At 39.0% G+C, this 20654-nt stretch overlaps 1 protein-coding gene across 4 annotated transcripts in view; it reads right to left on the reverse strand.

Moving 5' to 3' along the window:
• Positions 1-20654, reverse strand: part of LOC106654195 — a 126893-nt gene that overhangs the window by 21342 nt on the left and 84897 nt on the right. For all 4 annotated transcript variants that reach the window (XM_023459476.1, XM_023459475.1, XM_023459478.1 and 1 more), the window contains exons 9-10: positions 14410-14512; positions 14101-14273 (exon numbers count right to left, since the gene is read on the reverse strand). In XM_023459476.1, the coding sequence (XP_023315244.1) occupies positions 14101-14273; positions 14410-14512 (276 nt within the window). The remainder of the gene's footprint in view (positions 1-14100; positions 14274-14409; positions 14513-20654) is intronic.

Genomic DNA, 20654 nt, shown 5'->3' on the forward strand with positions numbered 1-20654 from the left:
TCAATTTCATCGGGTAGTTTTTCCGGAAAACAGGATCGAAATTTTTGCCTACTATGTGCAGGATAAAAAAATTTGATCCTGTTTTCCGGGAAAACCATCCGATGAAATTGGCTAAAATTTGTCGCAGTTGTTTACAGCAACAATACGGAGGGCTCCACAGAGCCGTTTTTCGAAAATCAGCCTGGAAAACAAGTTACGAAAATATACATTTTCTGTGCTCGGTCGGTAAAAATTGTGATCAAGGCATCACCTCAATGGTTAACTTCAGAGAAGTGAAAAAGTTCCCCGAGACCTGGGCTTGAACCGGTGATCAGTCGGTTATAAGTCCAGCTCCCTACCACTTGAGCTATTCATTGATTATACGCTATAACCGTCGAAAAAGTTATATGAATAATAAATGTGTATCCATTATTTTCAAGTGCTTTTATCTTATTATATTTATATTAAGGTGATGCCTTGGCCACAATTTTTACCGACCGAGCACAGAAAATGTATATTTTCGTAACTTTTTTTCCAGGCTGATATTCAAAAAACGGCTCTGTGGAGCCCTCCGTATTGTTGCTGCGAACAACTGCGACAAATTTCAGCCAATTTCATCGGATAGTTTTCCCGGAAAATAGGATCGAAATTTTCGATTACTGTTTGTAGGATAAAAAATTTTGATCCTGTTTTCCGGGAAAACTATCCGATGAAATTGGCTGAAATTTGTCGCAGTTGTTCGCAGCAACAATACGGAGGGCTCCACAGAGCCGTTTTTCGAATTTCAGCCTGGAAAAAAAGTTACGAAAATATACATTTTCTGTGCTCGGTCGGTAAAAATTGTGGCCAAGGCATCACCTTAACATAAAATAAAAACTAGTTGAACAATATATAATTACTATTAGAAAATCTGGCTTTCGCTTTCACTCTGGATGAGCTCTAGGTAAGGATCCGGACTCGGAGATGACTTTCTTGAGGAAATCGTAATTTTTTGAAGACAATGACAACCCGGGTAGTCCGCTTATTAAACCGGGTTGAAATTGAACGCGGCGATAACTTCCTTCAGGAAGTCGAACTTGTTGTGTGAGTGCCTGGATGAACCAAAGTGGACCACCTGGGTCTTCATAGTCGCTGAGAAAACCACGAGTACCCGAAGAAAGTCATCGTGAAGTTCAGTTCTCACCCAGAGCCAAGTGTAGGCTACTTTAGGTGATATTCTCGCACAAAAAATTCAATTACCTGAAGAAATTCATCGCCGCGTTCAATTTCAACCTGGTTTACTAAGCGGACTACCCGGGTTGTCATTGTCTTCAAAAAATTACGATTTCCTCAAGAAAGTCACCTCCGAGTCCGGATCCTTACCTAGAGCTCATCCAGAGTGAAAGCGAAAGCCAGATTTTCTAATAGTAATTATATATTGTTCAACTAGTTTTTATTTTATGTTAATATAAATATAATAAGATAAAAGCACTTGAAAATAATGGATACACATTTTTTATTCATATAACTTTTTCGACGGTTAGCGTATAATCAATGAATAGCTCAAGTGGTAGGGAGCTGAACTTATAACCGACTGATCACCGGTTCAAGCCCAGGTCTCGGGGAACTTTTTCACTTCTCTGAAGTTAAGGTGATGCCATGGCCACAATTTTTACCGACCGAGCACAGAAAATGTATATTGAAATAACTTTTTCACGAGACCGATTTTCGAAAAACGGCTCTGTGGAGCCCTCCGTATTGATGCTGTGAACATCTGCACCAAATTTCAGCCAATTTCATCGGGTAGTTTTCCCGGAAAACAGGCTCGAAATTTTTGACTACTGTTTGCAGGATAAAAAATTTTGATCCTGTTTTCCGGGCAAACTACCCGATGAAATTGGCTGAAATTTGGTGCAGTTGTTCACAGCATCAATACGGAAGGCTCCACAGAGCCGTTTTTCGAAAATCAGCCTGAAAAAAAAAGTTACGAAAATATACATTTTCTGTGCTCGGTCGGTAAAAATTGTGGCCAAGGCATCACCTTAACCATTAATTAAACTCTCAAATATGACGTATATAATTTCGTGGTAAATAATAATTTCGAAAGTTACTGACAATTCTTACCAATTTTTTAAAATTAAAAAAAAAAAATCACCTTACGATTTGGCATGATTTTTCACCTGATTTTTTCTAGCAGGGTACTCGCATATTTTTTTGACCCCTTTTTTCATCAAAAATACAGCGACCGAAATAAGTGTCAACAAAGCGTCCTCTTGGGACTTAATGGGTTAATAGAATCTCTTCGTTTTTTAAAGACGATTAAAATAAAAACAAATTGTTGCAATCTATTTTCAATATTTTACAAGATATGGCCGTTTAAACAATTAATTTGTTCATAACAAAAAATTTACCAGAAATTCGGCCAGGCGACATTCAAATTCGGTTTCAGCGACCCAAAAAACATAGAAATCCGTCAACTCACCGAGGAGATCTCGCGAGTTTACTCAAATATCACCAGCGCCCGGACTATTTGAAGCGATCGATTCATCGCACTTATTTATTTTTCAGAGTGAAGGAAGAGCCGAGTGATAACTGGCCCGATGTGAACGACGATCAATGCGATTCGAGGGACTCTTGTGAAGCCGAAAATGTTGAAACTTTTCTGTTCCATGAATTATCGGTGAGTTAAATGATTTAAATTATGTTCTGTTGATCGACTATTAGAAACTATCACACAATTTTTATTGTAGGTAAAACACGAGAAAGAGAGTGGAAAATTAGATGAAGGAATTTTCATAGATTTTGAGTGCAAAGACGTCAAACCTGATCTGAAGCCTTTATCAACAACCAATTGCAAAACTGAACGTCAAATTTGCCTACCTACTGTGCAAGTGGAAAATGAAAATCAGACTAATAACGTAGACAGAAATATAATTATAGATTTTGAGTGCAGTGATTTTAAGCCTAAACTGGAGCCTTTGTCGCCAACCATCTGCGAAACTGAACGCCAAAATTGCCTACATACTGTACAAGTGAAAAATGAAAATCAGACCGATGACGTAGACAGAAATATAATTATAGATTTCGAGTGCAGTGATTTTAAGCCTAAACTGGAGCCTTTGTCGCCAACCATCTGCGAAACTGAACGCCAAAATTGCCTACATACTGTACAAGTGGAAAATGAAAATCAGACCGATGACGTAGACAGAAATATAATTATAGATTTCGAGTGCAGTGATTTTAAGCCTAAACTGGAGCCTTTGTCGCCAACCATCTGCGAAACTGAACGCCAAAATTGCCTACATACTGTACAAGTGGAAAATGAAAATCAGACCGATGACGTAGACCGAAATATAATTATAGATTTTGAGTGCAGTGATTTGAAACCTAAACTGGAGCCTTTGTCGCCAACCATCTGCGAAACTGAACGCCAAAATTGCCTACCTACTGTACAAGCGGAAAATGAAAATCAGAGCAATGACGTAGACAGAAATATAATTATAGATTTTGAGTGCAGTGATTTTAAACCTAAACTGGAGCCTTTGTCGCCAACCATCTGCAAAACTGAACGCCAAAATTGCCTACGTACTGTACAAGTGGAAAATGAAAATCAGAGCAATGACGTAGACAGAAATATAATTATAGATTTTGAGTGCAGTGATTTTAAACTTGAACAAAAGCCTTCATCGACAAGCATTCACAAAACTGAGTATGAAAGTTGTCAATCTATTTTGAACGTAGAAAACGAAATTCAGGCAAATGACTTGAATGGAAAAAGACTAATAATTTTGATTAAAAAAGAGTTCGATTACGATAATAACTGTAGATTTCAAGAAAAGTTCCGATTGAAGTTTCACGAATCCGAGGAGCGGAAAATAGTAGAAAAAAAGATTCAAACTAAAGTGTCTTATAGATGTAAAAAGTATCCAATAAAGTTTAAAGGAAAAGTAAATTTAAAAAGACATATTAATAAGACGCACAAGAACATTAAATCATATGACTGTGAGATTTGCCACAAATCATTTCGACACAAAGGTCACCTCAATACTCACAAAAATGCAGTGCATAATCGGAGCAAACCCTTTGAGTGTAAAATTTGTCACAAATCATTTGCATACCAACATTACTTGAAACGTCACATTGATTCAGTTCACAATCGTAGCAGACCTTTTAAGTGTAAAATTTGTCACAAGTCATTTGCACACAAACAATACATCAAAATTCACATCAATGTTGTACACAATCGGAATTCACCCTTCGAATGTGATATTTGTAAAAAATCATTTGCACACAAACAATACCTCAAATGTCACATCAATAATGTACATAATAGGAGCAAACCCTTCGAATGTGATATATGTAACAAATCATTTGGATACAAAAATGTACTAGAAGCTCACATTAATATGGTACATAAAGAGAACAGTCTTTTCGAGTGTGAGATTTGCCACAAATCATTTGGATATAGGGGTGACCTCAATAAACACATAAGTGCAGTTCATAATCGTATCAAACCCTTTGAATGCGACACTTGTCATAAAACATTTGCAGAAAAAAAAAATCTCAGGTATCACATAAATGCAGTTCATAATCGTATCAAACCCTTCGAATGTGAAATTTGTCACAAAATGTTTGGAGCAAGTAATACTCTCAGTAGACACATAAGTGGAGTTCATATTCGAAAGAAATCTTTCGAATGTAAGATTTGTCATAAATCATTTGGGGAAAAATTTACTCTTAAATCTCATGTAAGTACAGTACATGATCGTGATAAACCCTTCAAGTGTAACATTTGCCACAAATCATTTGGAGCAAATGCAAACCTCAAAATCCACATAAATGCCGTACACGATCGTATAAAACCTTTCAAGTGTGGAATTTGCCAGAAAACAAGTGCACGAAAAGGTGACCTTGATAAACATATAAAGTCAATGCACGGACCCAGCAAACCTATTGAATAAGAGATGTGTCACAAATGATTTGGACAAAAAACTACCCTCAAAACTCACATGAATGGGGTACATAATCATACCAACGTTTTTGAGATTTGAGATTTTTTCAAAAAGATTTGAGCTAAATGAAAACTTTTATTATTACAGCAGTACATGTAATTTTAGAAAATTTTTCATATAAGTAATAATATTTGAACTGGTCACCGCTGGGTAGCGGCCACTAGCGCAGTAAATGTTATTTACAAGCATACACTGAGAAAAATATTTGGCCCGATCAACTAAGGCTTCATTGTTTCAACGAAATTATTTCATCGCGGGCAATCAATTGATTAATTTCATTGATTCTATGAAATATTCTATTAAAATTTACAAACTATTTAATTGAAACAAAGTATTAATTTGAATAATAATACACGACATATAATCGAGTTAACTAAATATTTAGTTGATTTGTCAAAATAATTTAATTAATTGCAACACAATTTAATTCTAGCAATTATATTTTTGTAAAAACAATTAAAAATTTCTTTGCTTTGATAAAATATTTCGAAAATTTTAATAAAATAATTTTTTGATTTTATTTTCTATTTAAGGTGATGCCTTGGCCACAATTTTTACCGACCGAGCACAGAAAATGTATATTTTCGTAACTTTTTTTTCAGGCTGATTTTCGAAAAACGGCTCTGTGGAGCCCTCCGTATTGATGCTGTGAACAACTGCACCAAATTTCAGCCAATTTCATCGGATAGTTTTCCCGGAAAACAGGATCAAAATTTTTTATCCTGCAAACATTAGTCAAAAATTTTGATCCTGTTTTCCGGGAAAACTATCCGATGAAATTGGCTGAAATTTGTCGCAGTTGTTCACAGCATCAATACGAAGGGCTCCACAGAGCCGTTTTTCGAAAATCGGTCTAGTAAAAAAGTTATTTCAATATACATTTTCCGTGCTCGGTCGGTAAAAATTGTGGCCAAGGCATAGAATATAAAATATATTTTTGTGTTTTGATTTTGACTTCTCTGAACTCTTTTACACTGATATCAGTTAACAGCCATTATTTTATTTTAGATTTAAAGAAGTTATTTTATTTTACATACATAATTTTATAAATATTTTTCACGCTATTTTAAGGTGATGCCTTGGCCACAATTTTTACCGACCGAGCACAGAAAATGTATATTTTCGTAACTTTTTTTTCAGGCTGATTTTCGAAAAACGGCTCTGTGGAGCCCTCCGTATTGATGCTGTGAACAACTGCACCAAATTTCAGCCAATTTCATCCGGTAGTTTTCCCGGAAAACGGGATCAAAATTTTTTATCCTACAAACATTATTCAAAAATTTTGATCCCGTTTTCCGGGAAAACTATCCGATGAAATTGGCTGAAATTTGGTGCAGTTATTCACAGCTACAATACGGAGGGCTCCACAGAGCCGTTTTTGAAAATCGGTCTAGTAAAAAAGTTATTTCAATATACATTTTCCGTGCTAGGTCGGTAAAAATTGTGGCCAAGGCATCGCCTTAACATACATTCTATAACCTAACGCATTTACACGCTTGTAAACGATAACGCGACACTAATGCTTACTTAGGGGCGCTCGCTTATTTACTTATATAAAGATGAACCTTCCTTATATACCAATCTAAAAGATATTTCGTCACTTGCGGAAACGAAAAAATAGTTGCCGAATGCCTTCTAGGGGCAAAACATTAGACTCATTTTTTATTACGGATTATTAAATCAATGAAATATTTAGTAATAATATTTTGAATGAAACTAGAACTTCGAAGATTCGTTTGAACTTCGTGATTGTTTCAATGAAATTTTTTTCTCAGTGTACTTATTGCAATAAAACATTTTGCGTATGACATAATTTAATCTTAAAAAACCTAGTATTAACTTATTCCTTCGAATGCTGTATCATAGTATGCGCCAACGACGCAAATTCAACGCGCGTAATCGGAGTAATTTTAGACTGGTAAAGTGATATATTTATGAAATGATACATTTATGAATGACCATTGCTTTTTTGTTGTAATTTTATCGCGTAAGTTGACAATTAATTGGATTCTCACTATACCATAAAAAAATATCAATATTACGCAGTATCGAACAATAGACTCTCAAAAAGTATCGAAATCAAAAATTCGAAAAATTTAAACAATAATTGCCAAGCACGTCAAATAATCCATCACTTAATTTTTCAAGATTTCTCTCTCATGAGAGATCTTGAAAATGAACGTAAGATATCCTCGACCACCTTTCTTTGACAACAACAATAGATTATACGAATGCAACCTCTTTAAAAAACGTCAACAACGTCGTACAAAAAAATTAAAGTCTAATCAAATGAGCAATTCAATTTTATCCAAGTAACCCAAGTAAATTAACGATATAATTGCAAAAAATTCTAAAAAGAAATTCAAACCCAAGTTAACAATTAGATCAAAAAACAAATATTTACAATTAAAAAAAGTCGAATGGAAGTTTTTTCATATGCAAAGGACTCTGCTAGATAATCTAACCACAGTAACTGCAACTCCGAGTCTTCTTACTGGCTTTAATTCTTTTTCAACTTTGAACATTCGTTTCATTATCAAATTATAAATTTGCTTGGACCTTAATCTCATTACAGGATTTTCATCCGCTGCATCCTTAATTCATTCGGGTTTTAATTTCGCAATTGAATCGTCCCACTTTTTATATAAAAAGAAAAATAGGTAATTTTTAGCTCCAACGATGCTGTTGTAACGATCCGTGGCCAGGCAGCTGCCGATGGGTGGGATCGCAATCGAATCACTGTAAGGTAGAACACCAAGCTTACGTCGAGCCCACTGGTTCAATCCCAGGGCTTGGTATTCAAACTTAAAGTGACACGCCTACGATCGTTGTCTTCTCCTTTCTTCTCTCTTCTTTCTTCTTTATCCTCTTGTGCACTCGAGTATACGATATATAGCACATGCTCCCGACTCTCACTCTCACTCAGCATCGCTAAAATATGCATCTGTCAATTAAATCACGTGCGCGCGACTATAATAAACACACACACACACACCCACACATACTTCACGCACGCACAGCAGCAGCACAAAAGTTTCCGCGTCAGACAGAGAATAGCTAACGATATTGTCGAGTTGACTGCGGCTATATATACCCGCCGCCGCTGTTGTCTTAAGATCCTCCCGCGAGAGAATGAGAGAGAGAGAGGAAGTCCTTTATAAGCTTCTGTGCAGCTGGAAATGACCTGAATCTGTCGGTATATATACGGCCCATCTCTCGGTATATCTTACTCTATTTTGCGTCCCTCTCTCGCTTCGCCGCATTCCCCCCGCCCCCCGCGCGCGAATCAATATTGTATTATTTGTTTGGGAATTATTTCGCCGCGCGGGCGCACACAACGGATGACAACGACGACGACGACGACGACGGGACATTGCCGCAGCGAGTCAGGGAGATCCTTATTAATTTATAGAGAAGCAGTGGTATAGACGACGACCGAGTCGCATTATATTCAGCGACAGTATATGCACGTATGAAAAGTATCGGAACTTTATATCTCTCCGTGTATGCATTATAAGCTGCAGCCCCGCAATTTCATATGTCAACGATCGACGTATCCCGTTATTCATCTTCATTTTATGGATAGAAAAAAAAAAGAAGTAAAAGGATGAAAAAAATATGATATATTCATCGACTTCTCATAGCCTCGCTTTTCTCGATTGGTTTGTGTTTCGGCTTGGAAACATTTCAAAATTTTTTCCGCATACATATAGCTCGCACGTACGTTCGCGTCGATCTTAGTTTCCAGTCAAGAAGTAGTTCGATCTTGATATATAAATTTTGAAAAAAAAAAAAGGAAAAAAAAATGAACGGAGGAAAACCACCTGTGGTGAAGTCCCGATATACTACTATTGCTACTATATATGCGTCTACGTGACAAAGCTCGTTATCATCGCTTTACACACACGCGCGCATATCCATGCTCTGCACACCACGAGCTTGCGAACCTCATTATACGACGTATTATATCTCAACATCAACTTTTCCCTCCTCGTCGCCGCCGACGCCGCCACCGACGCCGTATTCCGTTATATAAGTCACGCAAGCTCGCTTTTAAAAGCGGGTCATTGCTCTTTTATACATCATTCGTGCGCGCGTGTGTGTTTTATACACTTTGTGTGTATGTATAAAAGCTTGCATCACTCTCTTACTCATATACCAAAGTTGACAGTTTTTATTTTTCGCGCGAGATTCCCTAATCTATATCGCGTTTACAAGCTCGCAGAGTCGCGTTGCTGCTGCTCACTGCCTCTTCTTCTAGAAAGATGAGCACACAATTACTTCTCACCCCTTTCTCTCCTTCTTCGTCTTCGACTTCTTCCTTTCTTTCTCTCTTCCATCAAAATTTATGAGCTGTACTTACTCCGCGGAGTGCGCACGTCGTGCATTTTTATGGCTTACGTTCCTACATATACAGTCCTTGCACACACACACGTAGTCAAGCTGTGCGCAGCAGCAACAGCAGCACAATACCCGGTGCCGCGTATAATACAGCATACATACACATATATACGCCTTGTAATATATACGATTCTTTCGGGTGCACTTTTCAGCTGCGATCGCGTATCGTATACGTACATATATACGTACGTATATACGCGTGTGTATGTAAATTTACATGGAAAGAGCGAGAGAAACTGCAATCGATATAAAGCCCGCTGCTCCCCGAGAGAGAGAGAGCTCGACACACTTTCCAATTTTATGTCTGTATGTACGTACGTATATGCACGCATTTGTGGCGGTCGCATGTGTGTATGTGTGTGCATTGCGATACGCGAAATGTTATTACGAGCCCCGCGCGCGCAAAACGCAATGATACCGTATTATATCGTTATTATATTTTCGGAATATTACGTATAGAAATGCGCCGGGTATATAAGTGTCGCGTGTATACAATACGCCTCGCGAGTTTCAACAAAAGGGACGTTATTATTATACATACGTATATAATACAATAATAATATAATGTATAGGCGCGCGCTACTGGCGTTCGTTAAAAGCCCCCCCCCCCCCCCCCCCCCCCCCCCNGTATATACGCGGCCTGGCCGCACGGACGGCGATTATACAAGGCGTGCATTCTCGCGTTTACATCGGTTATGAATCGTTAAAACAACGGCGGCGGCGGCTGCCGAAAAAAAAAAAAACAGAAAGAAAGAAAGGATGAGAATATAACGACGACGACTGCCATTGTGCCCGCACTTTTAATCTAGAAAGATTTAATTGCTCTCTTGCATATATATAGCATCGATGCGCGCGAAAGAAGAAAGCGTGAAAAAAAGACGAGCGCTCGGCGCGTGTCGGAGAAAAACGGGGTGCGGTGTCGGTTGCGTCGTCGTACGTGCTCGTGGATCGTCGTTTCTTTTCTGCGTTCTGTCCCTATTTTTCGAAGTGAAATTTCTCGAGGCCCGTGTCGGAGGTGTGAGGGCAGCTGACCCGTAAAAAACCGAAAAAGGGAAGCGCGCGTGATAATCGCGTGATAGGAAAAAAAATAGACTTCACAGAGATCGAGCAACGGTTTTGCAATAGACCGTTCGACGCTCGCATGACTTCGAATTAAATAAACAAATCGATTGGAAAGATCGAACCAAGAAAAGCGAAATAATAGTTTCAGGGTCCTTTTTTCGTTTTGGTCGAATTTTGGGTTTCTGGACGCATATTTAACTGCGCGTTATTAACTATTATTTATTAACTACGTATTTATTCAAGTTATTTTTGTCTTGGAAAGAATTTCCACATTCGTTACGCATGTTTTCATTTATTTTTGCATGAACTGTAGCAATATGTTTATTATGCTTACTTTTATTACAATAAAAACTTTCCGCACGAATCGCACGTGCAATTTTTAATTTTTTGATGGACATTCATAACGTGGACATTTAAGCTATATGTTTCGTATCAAAGGATCTCCCGCAATTTTCGCAAACAAATTTTTGTCCAATTTTTGTTTAGTCAGTAAAATCTTACAGCAATAATGGCATTTGCGACGTGCTTGGTAATTTGGATTTTTAAATGTATGTCGATCTAAACACAACATTGTATAAGTCTCTCGAATTTTCACTCTTACATTATACACTTACTGGCACTGCTATTTCTGTACTGTTATTATTTCAGCTCTCATGTATACTTAGAACTCATACATTATACCGTTGAAATGTTGTTTACAAGATATTAATTGTTATTATGATAATATATTTATATTTTTGGTGTGTACCAATAACTTTGGTCTCTGTAACGTTTTGTGGTAACGAATGTACGATTTCAGATCTCTTACGTTCGATACTGTGCTTGTCGATAAGAAATAAAAATAAAAATTCACATTTATCATTTATTCATTTAAAATTAATATATGCAAAATTACATTGTATCAGTCATTAAAAATACCGCGAGCGAGCTCATCGGCCATCACGAGCTTTCTCCCGCAGCCACCAGACACGCGCGATAAAAATCCTCGTTGGTAAGATCGTCGACGATCGCATCGTGATCATCGACGATCGCCGCGAATTTTCGCAAGAGTCCTCTTAAAAGTATCGCGCCCAGCCTCGCGTCGAGTTTCTCGCTGCTCACCCCCCATTTTCGACACAAATATTTGTTCAATTTGTGCGTGAGCAGATAGTCCCTGTACTGGTATTGCTTGCACGCCTCGTCGAGCGGTAACTGCACGAGATCGTAGAACGATCGACCGTTTCTTATCTTTACCGTTTTCAAGAGATCCCAGACATCTTCGTCGTCGTACCAGGGTTGACCGTCGAGATCCGCCGACAACTCGTACAATCCGCACTCGGCGAACAATCTCATCATCGTCAAGGCGTCGCTGCGTTTCAAAGCGTATTTTTTCAAATTCAGACGCCGGACGACAGCAGTGGCGTCGACTATCGCTTGAAATTTCCGGCTATCTTCAGATATTTCGGGCTTAAATAATTCCAGCACATTTATTTCGCGTTCGAATGATTCCAGGAACTCGCCGAAGTCGGTAGGGAATACGAAGTCAGACAGGTCGGCACCGACGTTCAAAAGGGCACTGACCGCCTCCGGTAAAAGATTCGCCACGGCCAATTGAAGCGCGGTCCGGCCCTTCTTGTCCCGGGCATCGTGTTTGAGCGTCTTTTGCTTCTGGTCGACTATCCTGAAGAACGACTCGATCAAGCTCACATCATCCTGATCCTTGCTATCGTCGTAACGTTCGCGGTGTCTCCTGCAGACGAGGTGCAGAGGAGTCTCGCCCTCCTCGTTGGCCAAGTTCGGATCGGCATCGCTTCTCAGAAGAATCTCGGCCAGTTTCCTCTTGCTGTGAAGTATGGCCAGGTGCAACGGGGCGTTACCCAACCCGTCCTGGCTATCTATTCGCACGGGATTGATCAATTTGCCATTGGCGCGGAGGAACATCTTCGCCAATAGGACGTGATCTATTTTCACCGATTTGAATTTGCAGATGATGTGCAGAGGCGTCGATCGGTCCAAGTTCGTACCGGCAAGTCTTGGTAGCACCAATTCGGTCAACACCTTAAACTCACCGATACCTGCTTTGTAATTGCCTCTGTCGATTATGTACTTCACGCAATCCGAGACAAGACGCTCTGTTTCACCAGGCTGGAACAGATCCCGGAGATTAGGAAGTTGGCCCTCCCAATAATCGATCAAATACTCAAATCGGGGGAGAAAGAAAGCTCGGTCTTTCTCGGTACTCCAATTGACATTTTTTAGTATACCCTTCAATCTTTCTTTTTCTTCGACCTTCCAATTGACATTTTCTCGTGAACTCTCCGATTTTTCTTCTTTTTCGGCCTTCGGATCGACATTTTCTACCGAGGTGTCTGATTCTTCTTCTTCTTCTCTCTTTGATTTTTTAAAATCACGTTGGTCGGGGGACGGCGTTGTGCGCCGATTACAAGCCATGTTCGCTTCAAATGTAAAATATTTTTCACTATCTTTACGAAAATCGCTTGCTACGGTCGACCCGATTTTTGGTGCTTTGTTTAGACTCCGGCGACTAACGTGTACTAACTATGCTACGATCTGTACAGAGATGAGAAAACTACGCGGGAAAAAGTAACAATAGTGAGTACTGAAACGTTTAGGAGGGGGTAGGGTCTATTCGATAGTTTTCGAGCATAATTTCAATAACTTTTTTTTTGAGCTCATAGAAAAATAGATTTATCTATTAATTATATAAATTATAGTTATTTTGAAGAATATTCGGTTAGATTTTCAGCTCAAAATAGCGAAAAATATGCTACCTACAGCAAATTTTCTCACACAACTGAAAGAAAAAAAATCGATTACGGCGGACACTGAAGCTGAAAATCTACACGACCGATTCATTTCAAATTTTTCCCATTAATAAAGTACATAAAATATGAGGTAATGACGTCGCGAGGTATTTGATTAAAAATGATGTTTGGTTTCATTTAAAGTAAAGAAAATGACTGTTTTAGCTTTTTTACAACGACGTCTGGCTCCAAATCTCATTTTGAAGCCTATCACATAACTTCCTCTATGAGAAAGCAATATTGAAAATTATTGATTTTTTATCAGTTTTCCTCGGTTATTCTGTTGCCCCGAGGTAAGCAGGATATTTCCTGACAGAATAATCGGAAAACAAAAATTCGACATATTTCTCAAAATTTATACTCTTGACCAGTTGTCGAACGAAGGAAAAGTTAAAAAAAATAAATATTGATAATTCTGCATGAGTTTGAATGATCTTTTTGTACATACATATTCGACAAAAAATGGGCCAATTTTTTTGGATCAATGGATCAAGTTTTATTTTTTTTACTTTTCCTTCGTTCGAAATTATATTGACATTTTACTATTGACTGCTTTTCTTTAACAACTATTTATCGTTTCTTTTTTATTTTAACAATAAAAAAAAATTTTAGTCTTAATATTTTTTTAAAGAATGTTATTTGTGACTAAATAATAAATGATGGTGTATACTATCAGTATATGTGTACAGTAAAGGACAGAGAGAAACCTATTGGCGCGCTCATTAGCGACTGAACTTTGAGTTTAACCGCTAGATGTCGTAATCGACTCCATACATGATAAAACAAAGTGTCGCAATTATATATCCCGGTATATTACATAAAAATATTAGTGGTTAGATGGCACTTGTTACAATATTCCATACCTGAGCAGGCCTGAGGAGGCAACGGGAATATCAGTGTGGTCGAGGACTTTCTCCGGGCCACGGCGCAGCCCAGGCTCTGCGGCTTGAAGGCCCGCAGCTGCTGCATAAAGTCCGACGTCTCCATCAGTGCTACGTCGGCGAAGTGCAGGTCGCAAAGTATCTGATTTTTGAATCTGTCATACATACATTTTATATACGTAATTTATGCAAACGCATTTAAACGCTATAACGCGCTGGTATTTCATTGTATAATATCGTCGCTGCAAGCGCGCGAGCGTATTTAGCAACGAAAATGTGTGTGTGATTTACCTGCGAGCCCGTTTTTGATTGGGTCCCGTGAGATTGAGGCCGCAGCTGTTACATTTTAGGCACTCCTCGTGGTAGTGGTTGTTGTCGTAAAGCGGGGATGGCTCTGGAAATGTGCGACAAAGGCAAAAGAACGTTATACAATGACCTATAAACTGAAAGCTCGTATAAGTACAGGAAAAAAATCGAGTCGAGTACTCGAATTCTCGGGTACTCGATTAATGTTTTTCGAGTACATACTCGAGTTTATTTTGATTGCTCGAGTTTTTTTTTGCGAGTTACGTTTGACTGATTTCGAGTTTTGAAACTTTGTTTCGTAATGCCTGGCACGATAAAAAAAAATAGAGAAAAACTCGTTCACAGCAGTGATTATCCTGCATATCATTCGGGAAGCTCCCTTGCCCTAAATTCAAGCAAAAAGACTTGATTTTTCATAAAAATGTAAGATGTTTTTGAAGATGCGCCGAGAAACATCGGATAGCGCGCGGGCCTGTGACCGGAAAGTGTCGGATTGGGTGCAATTAAATATGACGAGTCTCTGCGATACCGAGCGCGATAACTAAGTAAACTTGCGGTAATTTTCATTCGAATAAATAAATAAAATTTAAAGAAGAGTTTCAATTTTTCTAACGATAAACACACTATCATTCGCATTAAAAGACCTTAAATCGTGTATTTATTACCACGACAACGTATCGAGACCAAAGTCCGAACACAAATCAAAAATATATTGAATCCCAATTTTCCTGCCTCGATTAGAACACTCGAGACTCGAACTCAACGTAGTCCGCGCCAACTTCAGTCGAGTATATATAGAACTCGAAAAATCGGTCACTCGCGCGCGCGCACACACCCCCTACATACACCGTTAGTTAGAAACAACATCGAGCGCGCGTACATTATCGAAATTGATTAATCAACGGAATTATTCGTGCGTTCGTTCCTGTATACATATTATTTATATGTATATAACAGAATACCTGACACAAACGAACGACGTTCGGTCGGTACAGCTTATCTATATGGGTCAGATTCAGAATTTTTCAAATAAACCTGCGGGCGAGGTTCACGGATTTTCCTGAAATTTTGGTATGTTATAGTACATGATAAAAAAGTGCCAAAACCAAAATTTTGGACCCCCTCCCCCCTCCTACCCCCCTCCTCCCCTATAGACGTCCATTTTCAATCTATATTTTTTCTGAAGGCCTGAAGCTATTAAAAAATCTGAAAAAATTCATGAAGGTACTTTTCAACAATCCAAACAATCTCGAATTTTTTCAGATTTTTCGAGTGCTTCAGGCCTTCAGAAAAAATCATTGAAAATTTAAATTATTTTATTTTCGGTGAAATGGTTCGATGTACCAGACCGGAGTATTTTTTTCTGAATTCTGACGTCAAAAAACGATTCCTTGAATTTTTTCAGAATTTTTCATTCATGTCCATTCAGCCTAGAGCTGAAAAACCGCTTTTTTTCACGAAAATAATTTTTTTAAGGCGCTACGGAGCCTCAAAAAATCTGGAAAAATTTTTTTCTCATTTTGTTCATCAAAATACATAATCTCAAATTTTTTCAGATTTTTTAATTGAAGGCGATAGCGTCTGGAGCCGAAAAACGTTATTTTTAACAAAAAAGGTTCCTGGAACCCGATGGTTCCGGTAAAAAAATTTGAAAAAATTTTTTTTGAATTCCTTGTCAAATTTTAATAAATTTTGACCGTCGCAAAATTTCGATTGGAGCTTCCTAGCTCATTCTAGAGCATAACAAAGATTAATGCGAAATTCTGAAGACATCTGAAAAAAATTTAAATATGATGAATGTCTTCAGAATTTCGCATTAATCTTTGTTATGCTCTAGAATGAGCTAGGAAGCTCCAATCGAAATTTTGCGACGGTCAAAATTTATTAAAATTTGACAAGGAATTCAAAAAAAATTTTTTCAAATTTTTTTACCGGAACCATCGGGTTCCAGGAACCTTTTTTGTTAAAAATAACGTTTTTCGGCTCCAGACGCTATCGCCTTCAATTAAAAAATCTGAAAAAATTTGAGATTATGTATTTTGATGAACAAAATGAGAAAAAAATTTTTCCAGATTTTTTGAGGCTCCGTAGCGCCTTAAAAAAATTATTTTCGTGAAAAAAAGCGGTTTTTCAGCTCTAGGCTGAATGGACATGAATGAAAAATTCTGAAAAAATTCAAGGAATCGTTTTTTGACGTCAGAATTCAGAAAAAAATACTCCGGTCTGGTACATCGAACCATTTCACCGAAAATAAAATAATTTAAATTTTCAATGATTTTTTCTGAAGGCCTGAAGCACTCGAAAAATCTGAAAAAATTCGAGATTGTTTGGATTGTTGAAAAGTACCTTCATGAATTTTTTCAGATTTTTTAATAGCTTCAGGCCTTCAGAAAAAATATAGATAGAAAATGGACGTCTATAGGGGAGGAGGGGGGTAGGAGGGGGGAGGGGGTCCAAAATTTTGGTTTTGGCAATTTTTTATCATGTACTATAACATACCAAAATTTCAGGAAAATCCATGAACCTCGCCCGCAGGTTTATTTGAAAAATTCTGAATCTGACCCATATGTATGTGTGCCCACACTCCTGTACGTACATATACAAAATGCATGTGTACATACGTACGTTAACGTCGAAGAGGTGTCAAAGCAATAAAACCGTTCACTTCGCGCGCCGATGTGTTTGTCGCGTATGTGTGTTATAACACCCAACGACGACAACGACTAGGCTAGAGGCCAGGCGAGAAAATCGATTCGTCATTATTATATATGTATCGCGCGGACAGAGGGACTTTTTGCACATCACCGGGGCGCGCGCGGCCGCAAGTAACGAAAACACAACGTACGGCAATTTTCATCGAGTACAAGTTGTTGTCAGCGGTATGGCGCCCGATGCGTTGTAGTAGTACCGTCTAATGTGTATATAACGCGCCGAGAAAAAAAGGGGCGACTTTAATCGATTCATAATCCGCGTGTGTCTCGGGGCTTTTATCGTATAATAATATATCTCTAGGCACACGTGCAATAGCAGCGACTAAACTTTTCCTCAAAGTGTGCAGCAGCAGCAGCAGCAACGATCGCGGCAGCGGTGCTTCTTTCTTTTTTTTATGTATTCCCGTCTCATCCTCTTTTAATTTCAGCAGCATCAACCGTTGCAGCTGCACTGCTACAGCTATATCTGCACGTATGTGTGTGTGTGAGTGTGTTAGTGTCATACCTTTGGCAAACACAGAGCATACAAAGCGGACGAGCGGTTAAAAAAAAAATGAAAAAAAAAACTCGACGATATGAGATAAAACTTACCTCTTTCTCTCTCTCTCTCACTTTCACGATCGATCCCATTTTCACGGCGAAAAAGAGGGAGAGAGAGAGAGAGAGAGAGAGAGGAAAAGAAATCTGAAAGCTGCCACGGCGCAGTCGGGGTCTAGTTGTTATATACGTGTGTGTACATATTATACCGCAGGGCTTTTTGCTTCCTCTCTCTCTCTCTCTCTTTCCTTGGTCTGTATCGTTGAAAATCACGCATTTTGACAAGCAATTAGACGCGCTTGCGGAAAGGCCAGCCCGAGGGCTAAAAGTATATACCCGAGGTTCGGACAGCTGCACACATGTGTGCGGGTGTACTTTTCATCTGTTGCGTGTTATATACACCGGGGCTCCTATCCATAAAGTTACATACACACGCACGCACGCACACACATGCATTTACGGCCAGAGCGTGTATCTAACTCGTTTACGGTCGTGTATGGTAGTGCTTGGCCGCGCGCATATATATACGTATCTATATACACGGTCCGAGTAGTAGAGTAGAGAGCGAGCGAGAGGGTGTGGTCCCACCATTTCTGCTCTTCTGGCAAACACATACACACACACACACACACACACGTGCGACGTTTTACCTTGTGCCTTTATATATCTAGCGCTATATATCTCGAACGTCGTACCTGTATGGCACACGATATAATACATTTACATATTATGCTACGTACGTGCTCTACTATAACACGCTTCTCTCTCTCTCTCAACTACCATGTGTGTGTATGATATTCTTCGATTTCGCGCGAAAATTTACCGCGCGCGTAAGCCTCTCCCCCCCTATATACCTGCGCTCGAAAAGATAAGAAGGACGAGAGGAGAGCGAGAGAATATTTTTTGGAATCAAATGCGATTTACGTACGGAGCCGATTTTATAAAGCGCGCGAGTAACTTCTTACAAATGATCGCGACGGTGTGCACGTCGATTCTCGCCCTCTCTATACGCCTACATATACTTATATATAATGTATTTACGATGCGCGTTAACATAACTGCCGAGTTAAATTGCCTTTTTTTTCCATTCGAGAGAGCGAAATATAATGCGCGCGCGAGAGAGCGCGAAATAGAGTATATAGGGAGAGGGGGGTTGAGGAGAAGAAAGAGAAAAGTCTAATCTTTCAAACGAGCGTCAACGAATGGAACTCGCTCAGACTCTCTCTCTCTCTCTCTTTTATTTCTTTTATTCTTATCTGTCTTATTTTCCTTTTTATTTTTCACTTTTCTAAAGCGTTGTTGCCTGCACTGGTAGTATACCGCTGCTGCTACTATATACGCTTGGGCTCGCGAGAGAGAGCAAGCGCGCAAGAGCGAGCTTTTCTTTTTCATTACTATAAAGTGTTCCACTTTTGCGCTCGCTCAACGAGCATCGCACACACACAGACACACCATATGCATCGCGCGGAGCGCGGCGCGCAAAAGTATATACAGAGCGAGACGCGCCGAAAAAGAGAGAGGGAGAGAGTAAAAAAAAGAAAATAATAAAAATACAGAACAAATACAAAGTTTACCTTTGATATTACGTGTGATGAAAATCCACTCTATACCCCCTCGAGAGAGTGAGCGAGATAGATAGATAGATAGACAGAGAGCAAAAGCTCTATCTTTCCGCGCGTCTGTTTTTGTTTAACGTTACGTAAAGCTCCCTCTCTCTACACTACGCTACACACACGCGCGTGCCTTTATTGAATAAATCAACCGTACGCCACGTACGCGTGTACTACGAGCTGAACACGTATACTTCGATAATAAATCGAAAATTTTACATCTTGCACCAATAATCGCGCGGGATTTCGAAAATTTTTTATACCACGCGTACGCTCTGCTACTGCTGTAAACGAGGTTACATCGTCATTTTTTTTTTTTTTTTTTTTATTGAATATATAAATGTTTTGCTGCCTCTCTCCCTCTCTCTCTCGAGGGAGAGTGCATGATGTTATTTCTAAAAGCTTTTTTTTACGCGGAAACTTTGACTTGCCGATACGTACACGTATACTCGAAATTTTTCCGCTCAATCGATCTCGAGCTCTCGTTCTTAATGTAGACTATATGTATATGCACCCGTTCGCTATACACACCGGCTATATATATGAGCAAAATCTCGAATCTTGTTAATATTTTAACTTTTCGCGTCTTTATGAGAATAAAAAAAAGGGAGAGAGAGGGAGAAAAAGGCAAAATTGAAATTTCTCCCTATCGACCTGAAATTCATTCGACGATCGATATCCTATCCGACTTCAAAGTCTAGTGGTACACAGCGTTCAGAAGATGAAGAGGGAAGGGAAAGAGGCAAAATGGGAGGAGGAGGGAAAAAAATTACAACCTTGTATGCAAAGTTACGGCGCGCAGATATTGTACATAAGTATTCTAATCAATCTGAAATGCCTCAATCTCTTATGCAAAATAAAAAGAGTATGTGGCAGCAGCAGCAGCTCACTCTCGCATATCATCAATATTTATGAGATGCACGAGAGCAAGAGAGAGTATCAAGCTCGCGTCTTCACTCCGTATATATGGCACTTAACTTTGCTCTCCGCAACATTATCCGGCACACGCAGACTTCAGTCCTATTTTCTCTTCATCATCATCCTCCTCCCTCTCTCTCTCGTTCGCAACCAGAGAGAAAATTTTATTAAAATACCCTCTCGACCACGCGAGATTACCACCGCCGCCTTGAGAACGGAGCAAAAAAAGAAAAAAGAAGAAAAATTAGAAAAAAATTAGTGCGTGTTTTTTGTTCGACCCCCTGCGGGTGCTTTTTTCGCGGTCTCGTGTATTATATACAACAGCTACATACAACGTGTATTACGCGTGCCGCCGCGGTAAAAGCCTCGCGGGCCCTCTCGTATATAATAAATAAACGCGCGAGGCGTATAAATCGTCGAGTTTAAAATTGAATTGTGCTGTGCTGTGCTGTGC

The sequence above is a fragment of the Trichogramma pretiosum genome, unplaced genomic scaffold, assembly GCF_000599845.2.
Source record: "Trichogramma pretiosum strain Unisexual culture from Peru unplaced genomic scaffold, Tpre_2.0 scaffold61, whole genome shotgun sequence".
NCBI classification, from domain to species: Eukaryota; Metazoa; Arthropoda; class Insecta; order Hymenoptera; family Trichogrammatidae; genus Trichogramma; species Trichogramma pretiosum.